Source organism: Sus scrofa, chromosome 3 (genome assembly GCF_000003025.6).
Source record: "Sus scrofa isolate TJ Tabasco breed Duroc chromosome 3, Sscrofa11.1, whole genome shotgun sequence".
Classification (NCBI taxonomy): Eukaryota; Metazoa; Chordata; class Mammalia; order Artiodactyla; family Suidae; genus Sus; species Sus scrofa.
The window spans coordinates 16453913-16472512 of record NC_010445.4 but is presented as its reverse complement, the minus strand read 5'-3'; the positions used below and the strand labels follow the sequence as shown (position 1 = coordinate 16472512).

At 38.9% G+C, this 18600-nt stretch overlaps 1 protein-coding gene across 5 annotated transcripts in view; it reads left to right on the top strand.

Moving 5' to 3' along the window:
• TPST1 (tyrosylprotein sulfotransferase 1) overlaps positions 1-18600 on the top strand; it is a 118182-nt gene that overhangs the window by 53276 nt on the left and 46306 nt on the right. For all 5 annotated transcript variants that reach the window (XM_021085683.1, XM_005662003.3, XM_021085684.1 and 2 more), the window contains 1 exon segment: positions 17988-18186. In XM_021085683.1, coding sequence (XP_020941342.1) covers positions 17988-18186 — 199 coding nt within the window.

The following is an 18600-nucleotide window of genomic DNA, read 5'->3' as shown; positions in this document are numbered from 1 at the left end:
CATCCTCCCACCATGTGGATGCTTCTCAAAATGTAGACTTTAGAGTTTGCTTAAAACAACAAACATGTTTTTGTTTTTGTCTTTTTGCCTTTTCTAGGGCCGCTCCCGCGGCATATGGAGGTTCCCAGGCTAGGGGTCCAATCAGAGCTGTAGCCGCCGGCCTATGCCAGAGCCACAGCAATGTGGGATCCGAGCTGCATCTGCGACCTACACCACAGCTCACGGCAATGCCGGATCCTTAACCCACTGAGCAAGGCCAGGGATTGAACCCACAACCTCATGGTTCCTAGTTGGATTTGTTAACAACTTAGCTACGACGGGAACTCCGCAAACACGTATTCTATCATAGTTTCTATGGATCAGAAATATGAGCATGTCTTAGAGTCTCCTAGCCCAGAATCTCTTACAGAATCTCTTCAATCAAGGCTTAACTGCTAAGAGATTGTTTCCCAGCTAATGTGGTTTTGGGCAGAATTCAGTCGCTTGTGGGTGTTGAATGGAGGACTTCACTTCCCTGCCATGAAGCTTTCTCTGTACGGCTATTCACAACATGGCAGCTGACCTTGTCAGAACAAGCACATGAGAAGAGCCAGAGAAAGTGAGCAAGAAAGAATTCACATCTTATTTAACCTAATCTTGCAAGTGACATCCTGTCACTTTTGCCACTTTTTCATTAGGAGTTTTTTGAGTCCACAGGTCCAGTCACAGTCAAGCAGAAGGGTTACAGAAAGGAATACCAGGAGTTGGGAATCATTTGGTACCATTTTAGAAGCAACTGACCAGTCTGCCCTCTGGCTGCCAATGAGTCATTTCCCTTGCATATGTAAAATACATTTTCCTCCTTCCCAGGTCTCCAAAGTTTCATCCCATTATAAGCTCAAAGTCTAGCATCTTGGTCTCTAAATCAAGTCTAGTTGTCGATGGGGCTCCTGGGTGTCATTCCTTAAATATAGGTCCTTGAATACAATTGCTCTCAATCTGAAGATCTCTAACACTAAAAATATAAGTTATGTCTCCACCCCAACCCCAACGCCAGTATATGGTGGAACAGCCATAGGATAACAGACATTCTTATTTAAAATGAGGGAAAATAGGAAGCACAAAAGTGTCACTGGTTCATTTCAATTCTGAAATCCATCTGGAAGAATGTTACATTCTTTGATTCAGTCTCAGTCAAATATAAATAATTCTAGGAGTTTTTTTCCAAGTCTCTCAGTCTGCCCTCTGGGCTCTTGAGTGATCCTTCCTTTTCCATTGAAGATGGCACATATTTTTGTAGCTATGTGGTTTTATCAGTCTATTTCCTGCCCCCCAGATTTTGAGTATCCAGTGTGTCTTTTCATTTTGTACTGTTTCTGTCTCTTTCAGTCCAAGTTGGCAATGTTCCTGCCCATAAACTTTTCAGAAACCCTGTGAGTCCTCTGTAAATATCACTGGAGTTCATTCCATTCGGATAATAGTTATACCCATACGTCTCCGAGATAAAGTCTTTCTTGGGCTCCCACTGAGACGGCTAAGGGATGAGTGCTTAAGCTTCCTAGAGGCCTTATTGTTAAATTGATAGGACCCGTGAGGCACACCCTTAATTTGTTGAAAGGACTCTGTGTGACTGAATCATTGGGAGCCATTTAGAAGCAGCCCACCACAGAGGTTAATTTATCTAATCAAAGTTAATATAATATGACTTTTTTTCTTCCTCCTTTACACTAATGTAAGTTACGTGAATAGATTTTGTAATGTTGATTTAACCTTGAATTTCTCAAAAAACTCCAATTTAGTGCTGGATTTGACATGCTAACTTTTGGTTTAAGATTTTTGTATCTATTTCATGAGTGATACTGACCTGTAATTCTTATTTTTCTTACACTCTGTGTCTGGTTTTGTTATATAGTTATGGTAGCCTTACAGATTACTTAGAGAGTATTCTCTCCTATTCTGTGCATCTTTTGATTGTCTTTTCCCTTAATAGTAGATCACATTTTCTTGATTCTCTGTATCTGAATAATTTGTGCATTTGTGTTTTGAGTTTCTGAGTCCTGTTAGAATCCTCTGGAGAAGATGGGTTTTTGTTTTGGTAGATGATTGAGCTGGTTAGGTTCTGAACCACAAATTTGCCTCCCCTTCTGTGATCAGTATTCCAATTTAGTTTTCAGACTTTGTTATGCTGCTTTGGATTTTTCTCATTCACATATCATTTATGAATTTGGAGCCTTGAGGACAGATTATTTCATAATTTAATTTTCAAAGCCTTTGCTGTACTTCTCCCAGGCTCTCCCAGGGATGAATTGTAAGTGGTGCTGATTTATACGTAAAATTCTGGGAAACTTTCTTTGGCTCTCTCTTTCCCTTGATTTACTCCCCTCCCCAACACGCCCTGGCACCCAGAGACCACTTTTCTTGTTATTTTGGTCAGAAGTATGGCTTTCTCTCAGAGCTTTAGCTGCCTGCACCATCACTATGCATTTCTGCAAGCTGGGTGCCACCGTTAGAGCAAAGGGGTGAGAGAATGGTTGTCAAAAATAATGATGTTTCCTATAGTCTTTAGTAGTCCCTTTTCCCAGTTATTTTTTGTCTGAAAGATGGGGTTTTGTTCAGATTTTGCTGCTTACATTTGTATATAGTATGGACTTAAAAGATTTTTATCTTATTCTAAAGATTTTAATGTTTCTAAGTTTCACTTGAAAAAGTAATTTTTGGAAGATTATTTTTTGTTCCGCTCAGTCTGAGTTGGCAGTAATTTTCTTAGTGCTATGAAGATATTTCACTGTTCACTAATTGCAGTTGTTGCTCTTGAGAAATCTGCTGTCAGTGTAATTGTAAGTTGTTGTTGGTTTTTTTTTTTTAGGTCTGCATCTGTGGTATATGGAAATTCTCAAGCTAGGGGTCGAGCCACTGAGCCACAATGGGAACTCCTGGCCAGTCCTTTCTTTATATGCCATTTTCCTGACCATTTTGAGATTTCTTCATCTTTTGTATTGTGTGTTTTACTAATATATTTTGTGAATAGGTGTGGATTTCAATTTTTCTAAAACATAAAAGGCTATTTAAATTATTTTTTCTTGAGTGTGCTTTGTGTCTTCAAGGAATTTGTCCATTTGTTCTACTGTTAAATCTATAGGCATAAAATTATTTATAATGGTCCCTTACTGACATTTTCATATCTGTAGAATCTAGTGATCTGTAGAACCTTGTTATTCCTGAAATTGCTAATTTCTACTTGGAATCTGTTGAGCTTTTTGAATTTGTGGGGGTTTTTTTTTGCTTTTTTTAGAGCCGCATCTGTAGCATATGGAAGTTCCCAGGCTAGGGGTCAAATCAGAGCTACAGCTGCTGGCCTATGCCACAGCCACAGCAACAGCAGTGCAGGATCCGAGTTGCGTCTGTGATCTACACCACAGCTCAGGGCAACGCTGCATCCTTAACCCACTGAGCAGGGCCAGGGTTTGAACCCGTATCCTCATGGTTATTAGTCAGATTCATTTCCATTGAGCCACAACGGGAACTTCTGGATCTGTGGTTTTTATTGTTTCTATAAAAGGTGGAAAAACTTGTTCAAATGTATTTTTTTCTAATTTGGAGACTCCAATGACAAATACATGAGACCATTTGCAATTGTTGCAGAGCTCACTGATGCTCTTTTTATTTTAAAAAATAGTCTTTTTTAGAGCAGTTTGAGGTTCACAGTAAAGTACTTTGAGCAGGAAGTACAGGGATTTCCTTTGTCTTCTTAGCCCCTACAGGCTCTTCCACTATCAAAATCCCAAACCAGACTGGTGCATTTGCTACAGTTGATAAACCAGCACTGATACATCACTATCACCCAAAGTCCACATTTTACATTAGGGTTCACTCTTGGTATTGTTCATTCTCCAGGTGCCCTAAACATCCTCTGCGCTTTGCCTCTTTGTCCCTCCCCTCCCCCTGGTGGCTGGCAACCACTGATATTTTTACTGTCTCCGTAGTTTTGCCTTTTCCAGAATGTCATTTTGTTGGAGTCATACAGCATGTAGCCTTTTCATACTACTTCTTTCATTAATACGCTTTTAAAATTTCTCCCTGTCTTTGATTGATAGCTCATTTCTTTTTTGTACTAAATAGAACATTTTATTGATTTTTCCAAAAAAGCAGCCTTTGACTTTGTTGATTTTTTATATTGATTTCCAGTTTTCAATTTTATTGAATTCTGTTCTAATTGTTATTTCTTTTCTTCTGCTACTTTTCTTATATATATAGTCAATGATGTAAATTTTCTTTCTAAGCACTGCTTTCACTGCATTCCACATAATTTTGATAAGTTGTATTTTCATTTGCATTTATTTTAAAATATTTTAAGTTTTTTCTTGAGATTTCATTTTTGAGCCATGTATTATTTAGAGATATGTTTAATCTCCAAGTATTTTGAGATTTTTTTCCAGGTGTTTTTTTTTTTTTTTTATTGATTTCCAGTTTAATTCCATTGTGGTCTATGAGACTACCTTGTATGACTTTTATTCTTTGTTAAGTTGTTTTTTATGGCCCTGATGTGATCTATCTTGTTCTGTGTTTCATTTGAGTTTAAGATGTGTGTGTATTCTGCTGTTGAGTGAAGTAGTTTATAAACATTAATTATATACAGTTGAGTGAAGTAGTTTATAAACGTTAATTATATACAGTTGATTGATGATGCTGTTCAGTTATATCCTTGCTGATTTTCTTCCTGTAGGCTCTGTCCATTTTGGATAGAGATATGTTAAAGTCTCTAACTATAAAAGAGGATTCATCTTGGAGTTCCTGCTGTGGTGCAATGGGTTAAAGATCCAGTGTTGCTGAAGCTGTGGTATAGGTTGCAGCTAAGGTTCAGATTTGATCCTCAGACTGGGAGCTTCCATATGCCTTGGGTGAAAAACAAAACAAAACAAAAAAGTGGATTTAGCTGTTTCTCCCTGCATTTCTATTCTTTTTTTTTTTTTTTTTTTTTTTTTTGCCTCGTATCTTTTCACCCTTTGTTTTTAGGCACCTACACTTTAAGAATTGCTATGTCTTCTTGAAGAATTGAACCTTTTATCATGAATGTGGCTTCTCTAGCTTTTTTTTTTTTTTTTTTGATCAGTGTTTACATGGTGTATCTGTCTCCCTCTGTTTACTTTTTTTTTTTTTTGTCTTTTTGCCATTTCTTGGCCCGCTCCCGTGGCATATGGAGGTTCCCAGGCCAGGGGTCGAGTTGGAGTTGTAGCCACCAGCCTACGCCAGAGCCACAGCAACGCGGGATCCCAGCTGCCTCCATGACCTACACCACAGCTCACTGCAACGCCAGATCCTTAACCCACTGAGCAAGGCCAGGGATTGAACCCGCAACCTCATGGTTCCTAGTCAGATTCATTAACCACTGAGCCATGACGGGAACTCCCCTCTGTTTACTTTTAATATATATGTGTTTGTGTTTAAAGTGGGTTTCTTGCAGAGAACATATAGTTGGGTCTTGTTTTTTGATCTACTCTCACAATCATTTTCTTTTTTCTTTTTTATAACAATCATTTTCTTTTAATTGGTAAGTTTAGGCCTTTAAAAGATCACTTGCTTCTCAGAAGCCACACTTCTCTCTACTTTTCAGGAGTCCTGCCCCACCTTCCTTCATTTTGTATGTAATTGTTGAATAGATAATTGAGGTGAGATCTTTTCAGTGTTCTAAATCTATTTGAATAAATAAATAAGGGAGTAGGGTATTATTAGTTGGCTAATATTATTAGCCAATAGGAATTACAAATTAAAACCATAGTGAGAGGAGTTCCCATTGTGGCTTAGTGGTTACAAACCCGACTCCTATCCATAAGGACTCGGGTTTAATCCCTGGCCCCTTCTCAGTAGGTTAAAGATCTGCCTTTGCCGTGAGCTGTGGTGTAGGTCACAGATGCAGCTTGGACCTGGCTTTGCTGTGGCTGTGGGGTAGGCCAGTAGCTGCAGCTCCGATTCGACCCCTAGCCTGGGAACCTTTTATGTGCTGTGGGTGTGGCCCTAAAAAATAAAAGAGCCAATAAAATAAAATAAAACCATGGTGAGATACCCTTACCTTTCCACCAGAATAATTCTTATTAAATGGATGGACAATACAATGGTGGCAAGGATATGAAGCAGCTGGAACTCTTAATGTTGATGAGAGTGTAAGCAAGTATAGTCACTTGGGAAAACTGTTTGTTGCAGCTACTTAGAAAAATATATGCCTGCCTTATGACCCATCACATCCACACCTGGGGGTATATATATGCAACAGAAAGAAGTTATATACTTAAGAAAATCACACCAGAAGACTGTGAAAATGTTTGTAGTAGCACTGTTTGTAATAATAACCCAAAGGTGGAAATAAATCCAAATGCTCATCAACTGGGGAACAGAGAGATAATCAAAAGGAACAGACTGCAGAAACAGCGTGGTTGAATCTCACAAATATTGGGTCTGGTGTAAAAAATCCAGACACAAATGAGTCTATGATGTGAGTTTCCATTTACATGAAGTTCAAAAATAGGTAAAATTGATTTATGTAGTAGTTAGAATAGTGGTTATCTTAGGAGATTATCTATCTGCCTATGATGTGCAGTACAAAGGGGCCAGTTTGGAGCCTGGGAACGTTCTTTATCTTGTTCTGGGTGCTGGTTATATGGGTGTATACATAAAAATTTGAGTTACCCACTTCAGAAAAGTTGCTGTTCTTGAAGTTCTGTTTGTACTATGAAAGATGTTTAAGATCTTGAAGAAATACGTATCTTTATTGTTCTGTCAGTGTTACTTAAATAAGGGAAAAATAATCCTATGCAATTCAGTCATTGTGGAAGAAAATTTAACTACAGTTTCATTACTTCTAACTGCTAAAAGTCTTATTATTAAAGTATAACATGTTGAAGCAATTTCCCATTAGGAGATAAAAACATAAGCCTAATTCTAATGATGAATCCACCTATTACCCTATTTGATTTTAGGTGATAGCTAAATATTTGTTCAAGTATTTTATTCTTGAAGTCCAGAGTGGGCTACAGGAAGTTAGGTGCAGCATTTAACCAGCTTGGGTCTGTTACTTTATGCTGAAGGAGCAAGTGAAGGAACTTTTGAGAAATGAAGTGCCAGTGTTTTTACAACGACTTGTTCGCCATTAAAAAAGAAAGAAAGAAAAGAAAAGAAACCTATTCCTTTTAAAGAATGCAAGTCTGGCCAAACATCAGGATGTTGCTACATTGAGAAAACAATCAGAGACAAAGCCACAACAAAGTTTCTTTGATCCCAGAATGTCAAGGAACTGAATGAGAATAAGGCCTGAGACATGACCAGGCACAGGGGAGAGGAAGCATCATCAGAGAAGAAGAAAGTTTTTTGTTTTTCGTTTTTTTTTTTTTTAATTTCTTGAGCTTGTGCTAATAAGCTATACCTAGAAATGCTGATTTTATCAGAAGGTTTGGAAACAAATTTATTCAGTGAATGTTTATTGAGCCCTTATTATGTACCCAGTTCAATTGTAGGCATTTGAGATAACAGCACCAAACAGAAGAGACAAAACGTATTGCCCTTATAGAACATATATTCTGAAGGGAGGGTTGTGAACAGGAATTCATACACATGTTATCATGTTGCAGGTTGCTATGTTTCTTATTTGGCCATGTATTAACTAAATATATGTTCTGGAACTTCTGGGTTAATGCTACTGCCAAAGCCCCATTTCCCTCTAATGAGATCCTCCTCAGTACTTTAATAATAAAGTCTTATGTATGAATCAAGTTTGATCTGTCTTGATAAGAGGTAGAGAATAGAATAAGAAATAGATCCAAGTCATATGGGTACTTAGGACAGTGGTATATCTTACAGAAAGGAGTAATGGTATTGGATCCTAAAGTCAGTGTAGATGAGAGATGAAATTAGTAAGTAGAGAAAAATAGTAGAAAGAATAAAAACCAGAGTTCCCGTTGTGGCTCAGTGGTAATGAACCTGACTAATATCCATGACGATGTGGGTTCGATCCCTGGCCTCACTCAGTGGGGTTAAGGATCTGGCGTTGCCATGAGCTGTGGTGTAGGTTGCAGACATGGCTCAGATCCAGCATTGCTGTGGCTTTGGTTGCAGAGCTGTGGTTGCAGCTCTAAGTTGACCCTTAGCCTGGGAACTTCCATATGCCTCATGTAAGGCCCTAAAAAGACAACAAAAAAAGAAAGGAAGGAATAAGGAAGGAAGGATAAAAACCAAAATTGGTATTTGAGATAATATAAAGGTTAAAGTAAACCCTTTGCAATATTGATGAAGATATAAGAGCAAATAAATATCACGTAAAGGATGAGAAAGAAAAAATAATCACAGGTATAAAAGATTTAAAAAATTGTGAGAAACTATATGAAAGTATGTTTGTAATAAATTTAAAACCTAGAGATAATAGCTGATTTTCCAAGATAGATGGAGAATTTAAATAGGTCGATTAGCCTCAAAGAGATTAAAAATGTCTCTAAGAGATACCATTTAAAAAGTCATGGATAATTTAGAACTGAATTATTTCTAACCTTTAGACAACAGATGAGTCCAAGACTGCTTAAACTAGTTTAGGTCATAGAGAAAAAATGAAAAACTCACCAGTTCATTTTATGAAACTGTGATATAGTGACGGAACCCAATAGAAATTACAGAGAATAAAACCTCACATCAATTTTCTTATGCACATAGAGGCCAAAATCATAAATAAAATATTAGTAAGCAGAATTCAGCAATGTATCAAAGATGGATAAGCTGTTATGACCAAACAGTTCTCATTTCAAAAATGAAAGAATCTGGTACCAAAATAGACACACAGAAGTTCCCATCGTGGCGCAGCAGAAACAAATCCAACTAGGAACCATGAGATTGTGGGTTTGATCCCCAGCCTTGCTCAGTGGGTTAAAGATCCGGCGTTGCCCTGAGCTGTGGTGTAGGTTGCAGACGTGGCTCTGATCTGGCGTTGCTGTGGCTGTGGTGTAGGCTGGCAGCAGCAGCTCTGATTAGACCTGGGAATCTCCGTCTGCCACAGGTGTGGCCCTAAAAAGACAAAAACAAAACAAAACAAAACAAAAAACCCCAAAACAAACAAAACAGACATGCAGACCAGTGGAACAGAATAGAGAACCCAGAAGTAAACCCAGACACCTATGGTCAATTAATCTTTGACAAAGGAGGCAAGAACATAAAATGGGAAAAAGACAGTACTTTCAGCAAGTATTGCTGGGAAACCTGGACAGCTGCACGCAAATCAATGAAACTAAAACACCCCCTCACACCATGCACAAAAATAAACTCAAAATGGCTTAAAGACTTAAATATAAGACAAGATACCATCAAACTCCTGGAAGAGACCATAGGCAACACATTCTCTGACATCAACGTTACAAATGTTTTTCTCAGGTCATTCTCCCAGAGCAACAGAAATAAAAGCAAAAAGAAACCAATGGGACCTAATCAAACTGACAAGCTTTTACACAGCAAAGGAAACCAAAAAGAAAACAAAAGACATCTTACAGAATGGGAGAAAATAGTTTCAAATGATGCAGCTGACAAGGGCTTAATATCTAAAATATACAAACAACTTCTACAACTCAACAGCAAAAAAGCCAACAACCCAATGGAAAAATGGACAAAAGTCCTGAATAGACATATTTCTTCAAGGAAGATATACAGATGGCCAGCAAGCACATGAAAAAATGCTCAACATCACTGATTATTAGAGAAATGCAAATCAAACCTACCACAAGATACCACCTCACACCAGTTAGAATGGCCATCATTAAGAAGTCCATAAATAACAAGTGCTGGAGTGGGTGTGGAGAAAAGGGAACCCTCCTGCACTGTTGGTGGGAATGTAAGCTGGTACAACCATTATGGAGATCAGTATGGAGATACCTTAGAAAACTATACTTAGAAGTACTGATGACCCAGCAATCCCACTCTTGGGCATATATCCAGACAAAACTTTCCTTGAAAAAGACACATGCACCTGCATGTTCATTGCAGCACTATTCACAATAGCCAAGACATGGAAACAACCCAAGTGTCCATCGACAGATGATTGGATTCGGAAGATGTGGTGTGTATACACAATGGAATACTACTTAGCCATAAAAACAACAAATTATCGCCATTTGCAGCAATATGGATGGAACTAGAGAGTCTCATGCTGAGTGAAGTAAGTCAGAAAGAGAAAGACAAATACCATATGATATCACTTATATTTGGAATCTAATATACGGCACAAATGAACCTTTCCCCAGAAAAGAAAATCATGGACTTGGAGAAGAGACTTGTGGTTGTCAAGGGGGAGGGGGAGGGAGTGGGATGGATTGGGAGTTTGGGGTTAACATGCAGACTATTGCTTTTGGAATGGATTAGCAGTGAGATCCTGCTGTGTGGCACTGAAAACTATGTCTAGTCACTTATGATGGATCAGGATAATGTGAGAAAAAAGAATGTATACATGTATGTATAATTGGGTCACCATGCTGTGTAGTAGAAAATTGACAGAACACTGTAAACCAGCTATTATGGAAAAAAAATAAGAATCACTATATTAAAAAAAATGAAAGAATGGTTTGTGTCAGAAAATCTATTAACATAACTCACTACAAGTTAAAGAGAACAGTGGAATTCCCATTGTGGCTCAGTGGAAGTGAACCCAGCTAGTGTCCACGAGGATGCAGATGGAATCCCTGGCCCCACTCAGTGGGTTAAAGATCCGGCGTTGCCGTGAACTGTGGTATAGCGATCATATCACTCTCATTGTTAACATTCTGCTGTGACTCTGTGCATTTATATAACATTTATATAACATTTTCCACAGCATTGTGTTTGTTGTGTATATATTTTAAAATCCACCTTCACAAGACATAACCTGAACATTTCCTAAGAGTAAAATATAGTCTTTGAAAACATGACTTTTAATAGTATTTCATCTTCTGTTTTACTATAATTAGTGTAGCCACATGGATTATGTACTCTTTTACCCATTCCTTTTTGCATGTCCGTACCAGCCCTGATACTTAAGTCCAGAGGATTTGGTTTCCTGTAGCAGTTGCTGTATATAATAATTCAGACCTGTGGTTTGGCAGCCGCCTGGCTATAGTGTTTAACTAAGGCTCGTGAAAGATCCATGCTTTTAGAATGAGTGTCTTGGAGGATTATATTCACTTCAGTCATTCAGAACTGTGGCATTGTCCCCATTCCCAGAGGAGAGGTGCCTTCCACTACGAATGCTACAGAGGGAAGGAAGCCTGGACGCTTACGACTCGGGGAGAGCCTGCAGATTCACAGATACCTTGTCTTGCAGTGTTGTGCCTGGGCTGTGGCTGTGGAACTATCCCAGTCTGCCAGACACTGTTTTATGGTCCCAGTGAGACTAGAGGGTACTGGAATGGTAACTAGCTTGTACTCTAGCACACTGCAGGCCTAAGTGTTGGTTGATTTCTGGAAGGACTGAATGAGTAAAGGAGATGAGGTGAGCCCCATCCAGTCTGCGGGTTGCTGTCTAGAGAAGAAAATCAGGCTCTCTGGACAAGGCTTGTTTCTCTCTAATAATCTGTATCCTTTTGAACAGAGGATATATGTATGTATTTGGCTTTATAAGCCTTGTAATTTCTGTTGCAACTGTTCGGCTCTGACATCAAGCAAAAGCAGCCATGGACAGAATAGAAACAGTGGATATGATTATGTTCCAGTAAACTTCTTATTTACAGAACAGGGGACAGGCCAGATCTGGGCCATAGTTTGCTAGTATCTTGCCTTTTTTTTTTTTTTTTTCTTTTGGTCTTTTTAGGACTGCATCCACGACATATGGAGATTCCCAGGCTAGGGGGCGAATTGGAGCTGCAGCTGTCAACCTGTGCCAGGGCCACAGCAACATGGGATCCGAGCTGCATCTGCGACCTATGCTACAGCTCATGGCAACACTGCATCCTTAACCCACTGAGCGAGGCCAGGGATTGAACCCAAGTCCTCATGGATGTTAGCTGGAGTCTCTAACCACTGAGCCATGACGGAAACTCCTGCTAGTCTCTTGCTTTTGAATAGTGTTTTGGAAACCTGTGTCTCTGTTGGTGGTCATTATTTGTGAGGATCTGAGTTTTCTTAGATCACAGAGCTAGATGACACAGGTCCAGTTTCCAGGTCTGCATTCCTACCTCTGCACCTTGTTGTCTCTTTGAAAAAGGCAGACTAAGTACTAGAACTTCCTTCTCTTGGGAAGAGAGGAGAGACCAGCCCATAGAGCTGATTTAGAATGAAGAAGCAACTCTTAAGAGTTTAAGTAGGAAAGGTTCGTGTGGCTTACCAACCAGACTGACCTCCTAGAGGACTGAGACCATACCTCTTCTTGGTTTTTTGTTTTTTTTTTTTACTTATTTTCTATTTTATCTTATCCTATCCATCATGTAACAAATGTCTTTCTTGAATCTAAGTGCAAGGTAAATACTATGTTTCTTTTACCCCCCTCACCCTCTCCACCCAAGCAGCTCCAAATACATCCTTAGCTGTCCTCATGCGCTGGTCTCTAAATGTACCAAGTTCTCCCTCTCTCCCCCTTCCCCTTCTTCTTCTTCTTCTTCTTTTTGCCATTTTTTGGGCCGCTCCTGCGGCATATGGAGGTTCCCAGGCTAGGGGTAGAATCGGAGCTGTAGCCGCTGGCCTACGCCACACCCACAGCCACGCAGGATCTGAGCCGCATCTGCAGCCTACACCACAGCTCACGGCAACGCCGGATCCTCAACTCACTGATCAAGGCCAGGGATCGAACCCTCAACCTCACGGTTCCTAGTCGGATTCAGATTCATTCGTTAACCACTGAGCCACTCCTCCCCCTTCCCCTTCTTTCTCTCCCACTCCCTCTCCCCCTCCCTACCTCCCTGTCTCTCCCTCTGTGTGTGTGTGTGTCTCTCTCTCTCTATCATATATACTCTCTCTCGTTTGTATAGGCTGATGTGGTCCTTCCGTGAGGAAGGTTATCACCTGAGACACACCCCGACTCCCCCCCACCACAGACCCTGCATGCCCTTAGATTTTAGATTGGCGTTGACAAATTTTTTTCTGTAAAGGTTCTGGGAACCGTATGGTCTTTATCTCAGCAACTCAACTCCCTGCCATTACAGCGCAAGAACAGCCACAGACAGTATGTAAACAATGAGGGTGTCTGTGTTCCGATAAAACTTCACGACACTGAAATTTGAATTTCCTATGATTTTCATGTGTTATAAAATATTATTCTTTTGACTAATAAAAACATTTAAAAATATAAAAGTCGTTCTTAGCTTGAAGCCCAGACAAAAGCAGGCAGTAGGACTGGATTTGACCTGTGATCCAAACACAGTTAGATTACTAACTTTAGCTGCTTGGTAATTTATGCCAGCTCATGTCCCACCGCAGAAGAATGGGAATCATCTGCATTCCCATAATGTGGTTTCTAACCTCTGTGGTCATGTTTATCTTGCTGCGCATTAATCATGTGTATGTTTCTCTTTTACTGGACTCTGAACTTCTTGAGAGGAGGACCATGACCTAGTCATGTCATCTTTGCATCCTTAGTATGTAACACTACCTGACACATAGTGGGTATTCAAAAATATTTAATTTGAATTTTATGCTCAATCAATATAAAATGCCATTACTACTATCTTTTTAATGTTTTAAAGTTTATTTAAAGATTTTTTTCTTGGCTGTGCCTGTTGTATGTGGTAGTTCCTAGGCCAGGAATCAAACCTGAGCTACTGCAGTGACAGTGCCGGATCCTTAACCTGCTGCACCACAAGGAAACTCCACTCCTGTCTTAAAGAGAAACGCTGATCAATATGCAGTAGGCCTTCCCCAGTTCTTCCCTGGGAAGAGTCCATAGCAACTGCGTTTGCTGCTAGTGGATCTTGTGACTCGGTGGTTACATAGCAAAAGCCTTTTCATTTTAGAATTCTGTCTCTTTCAGACAAGAGATGGTTGGACTTTAAATCATTTATTTGATCATAATGATAAATAATGGCTTTCCTTTTCTTCTGAACCAGTGCTGTAATCTGGATGCAAAAATAATAGTAGCTGTTGTTTACTGAACACATACTGCATTTCAGTCTCCTGGTCAATTCTAATTTTCCTTTGGACCTTTGGTAACTTACTGATCCCAGTCAATTTACCTCTTTTTCTTTGTTCCCTACACCTGAAACAAAACTAAACAACAACACATATGCTTTTCCTCCATGCTGTCTATTTCAATGAACAATAGCACTGCCCATTCAGTCCTTCAAGTCAAATCTAAATTCACCTAGACACCTTTTTTTCTTTCTCCCCATGTCTAACTGGACATTAAGTCTTAGCAATTAAAACATAACCATAGATTTTTTTTTGAAGACAATTTTAATTGCTGCATTTTATTTTTTTATTTATTTTTTATTTTTTTATTACTCAAATGAATTTATCACATCTGTAGTTGTATAATGATCATAACAATCTGATTTCATAGGATTTCCATCCCACAGCCCCGGCACATCCCCCCACCCCGCAAACTGTCTCCTCCGGAGACCATAAGTTTTTCAGTGTCTGTGAGTCAGCATCTGTTCTGCAAAGAAGTTCAGTCTGTCCTGTTTTCAGATTCCACATGTCAGGGAAAGCATTTGATGTTGGTGTCTCATTGTATAACTGACTTCACTGGAATTTTTTTTTCTTTTCAGCTCTATGTCATTTGCTCTAGTTGAAGCTTTAATCATTTCTCAGTTCCTTCAGAATATTGTTGAACATCTTTACTGGTTTTTCTGACCCCCATTATCCCATCCTTCAATTTACTCTTCCCATAGTTATCAGCATGGAATGCAGATAAGAATAATCTGGTCTTGTCAGTCCTGTGATTAAAACTCTTCTGTCATTCTGTCATTTTCAAGATAAAGCCAACTTCCCCGACACAAAGAGACCCTATGTGTGACTTCAGTGTTTAATACCAATGTGTTTCAGAATGCAGACGTTTCTGGATTCTAGAAAGTTCATATAGTGTGCATAATACTTATAACATTCTGCTTGAATGTGCTTCTGGGTCAGCACTCTGTAATCAAATCAGTATTTCTGCATCGAAGAGTATGATTGTTTATGCCAAATAGAATAAAGACTATAAATGGTCTATCAGTTCAGGTTGTGTTTTGCTGCTAGACGAGTTATGGGAAAAGGTTTGGGGGAGGTTTTTGTATTTCAGCATTTGGGAGAAGCGATTGTAGTCCTATAGATAACCAGCTGGTCTGCCGGAGCTGGATTGCCACAGCTCTAGAGGGTCCATTTTTGTGCATCTCTTCTCAACTCTGCAGCTGATGATGTCATGTTGGTAGCTTGAAATCAGCCATGGTGGGAGTATTTACAGCATTGGTCATCAGGAAATGCCACAAATCATGGCCTTTCCCTTCTTGGAGATCAGGTTTAAACATCACCAGCACAGCACAGTGTATACCTATTACATGTACAATGTGTTTTATCATTGTGGCAAAACAACCTTGTCTTTGCAGTGTAGAACAAGAGACCAAAACGTTCAGGGAAGCATAGAATGTAAAAATTAAGATGATCAATAGAACAGCAGTAAGAGAAACTGGTTTTAAAATAGGAGCTTTGGAGTCAGACAGAGGTTCAAATCCTAACTCCATTATTTCCAGACTGTGGGATGCTGGATTAATCACTTATGGGTCTCAATGGACACATTTGAAAAATGGGGACTGATAATTTTTTCTTAGAGTTGTTTCAGGGTTTAAATTACATATCATATGCAAAGCACCTGACATGGAATGAACAGAAATAGTTATTTTTTCTTTACTGTAAGCATTTTTTTTCTCAAGACATTTATCTCTGAAGAATAACTCCCATTCTTTCACACTCCTAGTGCACTTGCAGTCTTGCAGTTTAGCACCTAGATGCTCTCTAGTTACTTCATCTGTGTCAGTTGATTTCCTTATAAAGATATGATCCTTGACTTCTCTTGACCATGTTTGTAAAACTAAATTTGTAGGGGTTTCCCACCCACGAAGAGTTTTTACTCTCTATATTTACTGAACATCTATTGTATGTTAATGTGTGCTGGATGTTGGTGGTTATGAAGTTAATAAAACATAGACCCTCCTTATAGTCTGGTGGAATGATATAGTTGGTCAAGGAAGCCAAATATTTAAATGCAGGGAAATTAAGAGACTTTTGTGGGTGGAAAATGACGGTGACATGAACAAAGGTCAGTGGCAGTAGGAATGGAGGTGATATTATCCTGCTCAAAGATAGAGCCTCTGGAGCTAGATAACTTGGGCATGAAGTTGCTTTCTCCCTGTCCTGTCTGAGATCTCTGATTTTGCCTTGTGGGTAGGAAGTGGTGCTATTTATCAAGACAAGATGTACATGAAGAGGAGTAGATTTTGAGCAGAAGATGATGGGTCCAGGTTTGGACAATTTTAGTTTTGGGGTGTGTAGGATAAATGGGTAGAGTAACCATACAAATCTGAATATATATGGATGTGAGTGAGATGTGCTATTCATAATTAAGCTGGGGGCAATAAGTATAAACTGGACCTGTCCTGAACCAAGCAGGACGTTCTTTACACAGGTAGGAAGTGTCAAGATCATTAGAGATGAGACCATACATAGTAAACGTAATAACGTGAAGAGAGCAGTGGGTTAAGTGGAGTCCTGGAGAAATTCTTAAGGGGGGAAAGAAGAATGTGGCCATCAAGGCAGGGGGGAAACCTGGAGCTGGTGGCTTCACAGAATCCTGGGGAAGAATCATTTTCTTTTGTGTATTTTGTAAGGAGTGCCTTTGAGGGATTCTTCATCAGATAATGATCATCTGCAGTGAGAGGTTGTATACTTAAAAGTGGTGAGGTTTTTTTTGTCTTTTTGCCTTTTCTAGGGCCGCTGCTGAGGCATATGGACGTCCCCAGGCTAGGGGTCTAATTGGAAATGTAGCCGCCAGCCTACGTCACAGCCACAGCAACTCGGGATCCAAGCCGCGTCTGCAACCTACACCACAGCCCACGGCAACACCGGATCCTTAACTCACTGAGCAAGGCCAGGGACCGAACCCACAACCTCATGGTTCCTAGTCAATTTGTTAACCAATGAGCCACAATGGGAACTCCTTAAAAGTGTTTTTACCTTTTATTAGAATACTATGTGTGAATGACTTTGAATGTGTTATGATGTAAAACTCTCTTAGGCACTTTTGGTTTATAGTCATTTGACCAAAATCTGCTGATTCAGACCCAATTTAAGTCTAGATGTCTTTTTAATATTACATTTTACCTTAAGATTATGAGTTATGTAGTCAAATATAGTATCACTTATAAGCTTAAAGCAAATTTCTGCGTCAGAGGTAGGACACTTTTATTTTTTAATATTGAAAGTCATAATCAGCACTTTTTCTTCCCTAGGAAGTAGGGTTCTTTAGGAAATCAACAGAAAAATAGGACAAATGAATATTTTGCATTCTTAGTGGATTGTGGTTAGCTGTTTCCCCCCCAGTATTTTATTATGAAAAATCTCAAACGTACAAAGAACTGAAAGAGTTATACCCACTAGCTACTATTAGCATTTTGCCATATTTACTTTATCACATAATCTGTCCATCTCTCTGTCCCTTTAGGTCATCATTCATCAGTCCATCTTATTCATTTATGTTTTTTGAGGCACATCAAGTAAATTGACTGGCTGTTTTTCTAAACAGTCTTATCTTTGTTATTTTTTCCTCAATGTTGTCATTAAAGTGTCAACACATTTTGTGCAGATGTTTTCAACTAATCCTTTTTCCTGTTTCTAGAAATCTGAGGTCAATAATTGCTGTCAAATGGAGAACATTTTTTTTTAAAGTCTGGTAAATAGTGCTAAGCCTGAATAATGCCCTCTTTCTCAAAGGGAATTATTATAATACAGAGACTTAATGATTTTTGAAGTTGTCAAAATTAATTTCCAATAATCTTTTAACACTGTTTTTAGGTATTCTGAGTAAATATTTATTCATATTATATTGTTTTCAGAGTGGAGAGATCTACAGATCAAGTCATCAAGCCGGTCAATGTGGGAGCTCTATCAAAATGGGTTGGGAAGATACCTCCAGATGTTTTACAAGACATGGCAGTGATTGCACCTATGCTTGCCAAGCTTGGATATGACCCATATGCCAACCCACCTAACTATGGAAAACCTGATCCCAAAATCCTTGAAAACACTAGAAGGGTAAGTGAGATTTTGAAAGTGAATTGAGAAAACTGGATATGGAATTCGGGTCCTAAAAAGTTTTTTCTTATTTTTGTTTCTTGCTTTTTTATAATCAGAAAATTGTTTTAAATGAGGAAAAATCCTTTCTGTAGAATGCTTTGTCATCAGAAATTTTCCACTGCATTTTAAAGGTAACCGTGGCTCTTCCCAGGAACTGGGGACAAGTTTATGATCTGTTTTTCTCAATTTCTAGGAATGGTGCTTACTCTTTGATTAATTCTAATAGCAGATCTATCACAAATATGTGTGAGTGCCAGAATTATTAGTGACCTCACTTCTAGTTTCTTTTTATTTTGAATCTAATGGCTACTTTACTTTTTAACCTTTGTTGAGATGAGGCATGATTTCTTGATACTTGAAAATTAAACATTG